The following is a 6,807-nucleotide window of genomic DNA, read 5'->3' as shown; positions in this document are numbered from 1 at the left end:
TGGGCCGTCCGTGTCTTTGGCTTCAGCTCTGGGAGGTAACCGTGTTCTGGCCGGGCCTTCTGTTGAAGAAGTGGAGGCTTGTTCCCACCTTTGCAGACTGGCCTTGTCTGGGGAAGTCGTTCGCCAGCCCTCCAGAGTCCGAAAAAGCCGCCGGGCAGGTTCTGTGGCAGGCCCGCTGCTTGTGTTGGAGGGACCGACAGAGGGACAGAGGCGTGCGAGCCAAGCCGTTGCCTGGGCTGGGGGCCCTCAGGGGCGATGTCCCCGATGGGCCGATGTCCCAGATGTGCCATTCAAGCTGGGCTTCGAAAAAGGAAGTGCCACGTGAAGGAGGCGGGCCGAAGGGCGGCGTTCCCGGAGCCGAGCCAGCAGGCACAGGGGCCGGTGCAGGCATTGCAGAGGCGGTGGACACGTGGGGGTGACTATTCCGAAGGCAGCCTGGAGTGCCCTGCTGAGGAGTCAGGTCTTTGCCAACCAACAAGCAGCAAGAAGCCGTTAATGGAGTATTACCTGGATCGGAAGGCCCTCAGCCACACCGCGGGCCTGCTGACCCAGCAGGAAAGGGGCCAGCGCTAGAAGTAGCTGTGAGATAGATCACAGGGGTGGGCCGGCCTGGCCCAGGAGTGCAGCAGGTACCGCCAGCCTTCTGGTGCCAGACCCCCAGGGCTGATGGGGACTTGATCGCCCCCTCCCGGTTTGAGCGCCCCAAATCCTGACAGAGGGAGAAACGGGGAGAGGACTGTAGTGTGACGACGCCTCGTGGTGGGAGTGCGGTCCCTCCCTTTCTTGGAAATACCCATGCCCTCTGGGAAAACATTTCAAAGTGTTTCCTGAGGGCCAGCAGGTGGCATGGTGGATAGGGTGCTGGGCTCCACATGGCCAACCATGATTCAAATCCTAGACCTGGTGAGCACACAAGCCCTGTAGCAAATTAAAAATAAAAATACTGGAGACCAGCAGTTAGCATAATGGCTGTGTCATTGAACTCCCATGTAGTCGACTGTGGTTTGATCCTGAACCCGGTGGCTTAAACTCATGCCGGGCACGTATGCGTGCATGCCCAAGATCCCGAGAAGAGAATGGAGGAGAAGGGATTGTGGTGTGGCCATCCCCCAGGGGGTGATTTTTCGCTTTCTATCTCTCTCTCTGTCTTTCTGGTGAGAGCATGCGCCCTGTAGCAAAAACCTCTCAAAAAATAAAAAATAAAATACTGGGTGGGACCAGCAGTTGGCGAAATGGCTATGTCGCTGGACTCCCATGTAGTCAACTGTGGTTTGAGTCCCAGACCCGGTGGCTTAAACTCACGCCGGGCGCATATGAGTATGTGCCCAAGGTCCCAAGAGGAGAGGGATTGTCGTGTGGCCATCCCCCTGGGGGGATGATTTCTCGCTTTCTGTGTCTCTCTCTCTCTCTCACACTCACTCTCTGCTTTCTGGTGAGCGCACATGCCCTATAGCAAAAATCTCTTCCAAAAAACCCCAGAAATACTGGGGCTCATAGGTGGCTTGAGCTCATAGGTGGCTTGGTGGTTAAGGGCACTGGAATCCTACATGGCCGACCACGGTTCAAGTCCTACAACTGGCAGCTTGCTTTCTTACTTTCTTTCCTGCCCCCCTAGTCAAATTAAATTAAATAAAGTTAAATTAAACATAATTTAAAAAAAAAAAAAAAAAGAATAGGCAGGTCTCATATTAATATTAAAAAATATTAATAATGGTCTTTTTTCTTTTTCTTTTTCTTTTTTTTAGGTTTTTGCCTAAGGGCACATGTGCTCCTCAGAGATGAGACAAAGACAGAGGGAAAGTGAGCTATCACCCGCTCCCCACGGGGGAGTGCCACCTTGCAACCCCTTTTCCTCCATTGTCCTCCCAGGATCTTGGGGTGCATGCACGTGCACACACTCCTGGGGTGCTTTTCAAGCCCTGCGGTCTGGGACGACTGCAGTTGGCCACGTGGGAGTCCAGTGATGTAACCGCTATGCCATCTACTGGTCCCTAAATAAATAATTCTTTAAAAAAAAAAATATTTCCTGGGACCAGCAGGTGATCTGATGGTGAAGGTGCTGCATTCCACATGGCTGATCACAGTTTGACCACGGACCCAGTGGCATGATTCAGCCGGGCGCACGTGTGTGTGCATACTCAAAGTCCCAAGAGGAGAATGTAGGAGAAGGGACTGTGGCATGACCGTTCCCCCAGGAGGTGACTTCTCACTTTCTCTCTCTGTCTCTGGCCAAGTGCATGTACCCTGTGGCAAAAACCTGAAAACAGTGTCTCCTGGGGCCAGCAGGCAGCGTGGGTGATGGAGGCCCTGGATCCCACAGCGCTGATTCTGCGACTCACATCCCAGACTTGGCAGCTCAACAAAATGCCGGGCCAGCAGGTGGCATGGTAGCTAAGGTGCTAGATTCCCACCATGCCCAACCATGGTTCAAATCCCGTCCCAGCGGCTTGAAAATCACTCTAGGCAGGTGTGCGTACATGCCTAAAATCCTAAAAAGAGAATAGAAGAAAAGGGATTAAAGCATGGCTGTAGCCCTAGGGCTAGGGGACTTCTCACCTCCCCACTACATCTCTCCCTGGCAAGCTCATGCATACTATGGCAAAAAAAAAAAAATTTAAGTGTTCCCTGGAGCTGGCTGGTGGCGTGGTGGTTAAGGGTGTTGGACTACCACATGATTGACCACGGTTCAAGTCCCAGACCTGGTGGCTTTCTCTACCCCCCCACTCCCCCCACCCCCCCGTCCCTGTCTGGTCAAATTAAAATAAATAAGTAATTTTTTAAAAAGTGTTTTCTTACAGGGAACCAGCAGTTAGCGTAATGGCTATGTTGCTGGACTCCCACGTAGTCGACCGCGGTTCACGTCCTGGACCCGGTGGCTTAAAACTCACGCTGGGCGCGTGTGCGTGCGTGCCCAAGATCCTGAGAGGAGAATGGAGGAGAAGGGATTGCGGCTGACCATCCCCCCCCCCCGGGGGTGATTTCTCGTTTTCTGCCTGTATGTCTCTGTCTGTCTGGCGAGCACATGTACCCTATAGCGAAAATTTCTCACAAAAAAAAAAAAAAAAGTGTTTCCTTACTATATCCGTCTCAAAGTCTGTAGGACTGAGTGTAGAGCAGGTCCTCTAAGGGCCAGGAAGGCTTCTGAGAGGAAGCGGCACTGGAGCTCATGCAGTGCGAGGAGGGAAAGCCTCAAGGAGCTGACAGGCCACCCTGCATTCCGCACTACTAACATCAGGAGGGTCTTGGCTTTCAGATGAAAAAACTGAAACCCAAAGTGAGGAAGTGAGCGCCCCCGCCTGGCACGCCTTTTCCTGCCACATGGCACGAGTGTGGGTGGAAAGGCAGGAGTGGGTGGTAAGCACAGAAGAGCTCCGCCCACTGCCTGCCCCGTGCCTGGCATAACTGCACGCAGCTGGCAGTGACCAGGTGTGCCCCTTCAGGTCACATCCAAAGTGATGGAGATGTTCCAGCCCAGCGCCGTGGTCTTGCAGTGTGGCTCAGACTCCTTGTCTGGAGATCGCTTAGGCTGCTTCAATCTGACCATCAAAGGTGAGGCGGGTAGCATACAGAGGGGCGGGGCAGGCAGCTCCTGCTGGCCCCCTGTAACCCAGCACCCTCCTCCCACCAAGGGCATGCTAAGTGTGTGGAATTTGTCAAGAGCTTCAACCTGCCTATGCTGATGCTGGGAGGCGGTGGCTACACCATCCGTAATGTCGCGCGGTGCTGGACGTACGAGACGGCCGTGGCCCTGGACACGGAGATCCCGAATGGTAACAGTTCCGGGCTGGCGTCGTGGGTACGAGCTGGGCCTTGCAGGTCCTCAGGTTCTCAGCCCTTCTCCACTTGACCTCTCTTCTGACACACGTCATGTCCTCTCCTGATTGACACACAGCCATCCGACTCCCCAGCCCTCTGTGACTCCCGTCTCCCACCTGCTTTTGGTCTGGGCAGGATCATCAGTGGGTGTATATAGCTTTGAAATTCCTAGACTCCAGGGTAACCCATGCTCGCTGCGAAGAGTTATGAGCAGGCTTGGGCCTCCTGGTGACATTACCATTGGCGTGGACAGTGGAGAACATTATTTAAGATTAAAATCCTGGGCCAGCCCCATAGTCTTGTGGGTAAGAGAGCCAAACCTGTGACCACGGTTCTAGTCCCAGCCCTGGTGGTTTGAAAAACATCAAGGTGTGTGTGCATGCACAAGTGTATGTGGCTAAAACTCCCAACAGGATGGAGAAATGCAGAAAGGATAGTGGTGTGAACACACCCTGCTGGGGATACACCCGTTTCTCTGTGCACACACACCCTCTGGCAATTAAAAAAAAAAAAAAAAGATGAGAACTCCGAAGTTACCCAGCTCTCCTAGGGCAGAGGCGTTGTCTGATAGCTGGGTAGATGGGTCCAGAGGGACCCGCAGGGGCTTTCCTGGGGCCACCGTGTGAGCCAGACCCCTCGGCTCCCTTCTCTCCTGCCCAATCAGAGCTTCCTTACAACGACTACTTCGAGTACTTCGGACCAGATTTCAAGCTTCACATCAGCCCTTCCAACATGACCAACCAGAACACCAACGAGTACCTGGAGAAGATCAAGTGAGTACGCCCGCCGGCACCCGGGCTGCACCCAGGTTCCGTGTCCCCACCCAGAGCCCAGCCACTCTCCCCCCTGGCCACAGACAGCGGCTGTTTGAGAACCTGCGGATGCTGCCTCACGCGCCGGGGGTCCAGATGCAGGCCATCCCCGAGGACGCCGTCCCGGAGGAGAGCGGCGAGGACGAGGATGACCCCGACAAACGCATCTCAAGTAAGAGCCAGGCCAGCTCTGCCACTCGGGAGGCCGCTCAGGCTGGCAGTTCCCTCCCTGTCCTGTGCCTTCCCCTTGGTGTCTCTGGGGCCACCCCGGAAAGCACTGGGACAGATCCCGAGACAGCCACCTCCTCTCACCTCTCCACTGCCCCAGTCTGCTCCTCTGACAAGCGGATTGCCTGTGAGGAAGAGTTCTCTGACTCCGACGAGGAGGGGGAAGGTGGCCGCAAGAACTCTTCCAACTTCAAAAAAGCCAAGAGAGTCAAAATAGAGGATGAGAAAGAGAAAGAGCCGGAAGAGAAGAAAGGTGGGTTTGGGTGGGTCGGGACTTGGTCTTGCACCCAGGAGGGAGTGACTCGGGCTCTTCCTCAGTCATTGGGCCTTCCAGGGGCTCTCAGGAGCGGCAAGTGCCATCCCCACCAGTGGCCCAGCAGCCTTCCCACAGGGCCCAGGCCGCTCTGGCAGCTCTGCTCCCAGGGGGCTGCCTCCGCCCACCAGGCCCTGGCTCTAGCAGGCTGAGAAACCGGTCCAACCTGCTCTCACAGGCTCACTAGGACCTGGGACTGGCTTCTTTCTTAGGTCCAGTGAGCCAGTGTTGGGGAAGGGGGTTCAAGGTAGCAGGGTGCAGTGCCCTCGTGGGTCTTTCTGGAGGGGCTCCCCAGTCACCCTTGCACTCTTATGTTCTAGAAGCCCCAGAAGAGGAGAAAGTTAAGGAGGAGAAGCCCGAAGCCAAAGGGTGAGGAAGGAGCTGCCTGCTGGCCACCCCCCACCATCAGGACAGGCACGGGGACATCAGCCCTTGTCCCACCAGCCCAGCAGGATGGTGCCCGGGACAGCTGGTCCACTCACAAAGGCCTCTTTGAGGGGCCAATCTTGCTGCCTCTGCAGTTCTAGGCAGAGCTAGGAAGCCCCAGCCCCGGCAGTCACCTGGGTCCTGTGGGAGTCAGTGTCCACGCTTGCTGCCACGCGGCCTCGGGGGTGCTCTCATGCAGCGTCTCTGCTCTCTCCACAGGGTCGAGGAGGAGGGCAAGCTGGCCTGAGCAACCTCTTCAGATCTGGCTCCCTGCCAAGCTCCCCACACCCTCAGATTTTATATTTTCTATTTCTGTGTATTTATATAAAAATATATTAAATATAAATATCCCCAGGGACTAGACAGGAACCAGGGTAGCCGCACTGGGCTACCTCCCCTCGCAGCCGCCTTGCCACTCATCCCGCCCTGGCCAATAGCACCATAAATGGTGCCAGGTCTGGGTAGAAGGGACAGGCAGCCATAAGACAAAACCTGGAACGCCAGGCGCCTGTCTGGCAGCTTTGGGAAGGTCCCCTTGGCATTCTAGAGGGGGCAGTCAAGTCTTCAGGGACCCTGTTCTGTTCAGGCTCCTGATGTGACATCAGCCATTTTGGGATGGGTTCTGGTCTCCTACCTTCCCACTTAGGAGCCAGGACCCTCACAGCTGCCTGCCTGGGTTGCCTCCAGTCCTGCAGGTGGAAGTGGTGGTCTAGTTTCCTTTCTGGAGATACTATTTTCATTTTTTGTGAGATTCTTTATAATAAAATGGTACATTTCTATACCTACACCTTCCTGAGCATGTTTGCGCCCAGTGGCCCTAGGAGTTTCAGCCTTCTGCTTGTCGTCCTCGCAGTGGACCCAGGCAACCCCCTGCACAAGAACCCATAAACTTACCTGTCTTCCTGCCCCATCCCTGCGGTTTGTGGTTACTGTTTTCCACAGATCTTGCCCTGTCCCCAGAAGAGCACTCATTAAAGCACCACTAAAGGGACGACATTTATTCCTTTTCCAAATGTTACAGTAAAACCAGGTGGAAGAGAATGTTTTTAGCAGTTAGAAAAAAAAAAGTACAAATCTGGGGTTTGGCCATTAAAAGTTATTTACATCCATGGGAGAAAGAAAGACAACACGAAGTTGTTTCACATTACAGACCTCCCCTCCCCAAAGCCTACCACTCGCTTACCAAGTCAGAAAGAGCTGATTCACAAGCTG

The 6,807-nt window shown here is 54.7% G+C and overlaps 1 protein-coding gene across 2 annotated transcripts in view; it reads left to right on the top strand.

Moving 5' to 3' along the window:
- The window catches only part of HDAC1 (histone deacetylase 1), a 91,777-nt gene extending 85,395 nt beyond the window's left edge, over positions 1-6,382 (top strand). For both annotated transcript variants that reach the window (XM_014591432.2, XM_006158111.3), the window contains 7 exons: positions 3,441-3,549; positions 3,630-3,770; positions 4,481-4,589; positions 4,673-4,800; positions 4,957-5,109; positions 5,490-5,538; positions 5,815-6,382. In XM_014591432.2, coding sequence (XP_014446918.1) covers positions 3,441-3,549; positions 3,630-3,770; positions 4,481-4,589; positions 4,673-4,800; positions 4,957-5,109; positions 5,490-5,538; positions 5,815-5,842 — 717 coding nt within the window. In that variant the 3' untranslated portion in view covers positions 5,843-6,382. The remainder of the gene's footprint in view (positions 1-3,440; positions 3,550-3,629; positions 3,771-4,480; positions 4,590-4,672; positions 4,801-4,956; positions 5,110-5,489; positions 5,539-5,814) is intronic.
- Positions 6,383-6,807: the final 425 nt, after the last annotated feature.

Source organism: Tupaia chinensis, unplaced genomic scaffold (assembly GCF_000334495.1).
Source record: "Tupaia chinensis unplaced genomic scaffold, TupChi_1.0 Scaffold000573_1, whole genome shotgun sequence".
Lineage (NCBI taxonomy): Eukaryota > Metazoa > Chordata > Mammalia > Scandentia > Tupaiidae > Tupaia > Tupaia belangeri.
This window is presented reverse-complemented; position numbering and strand designations above follow the sequence as displayed.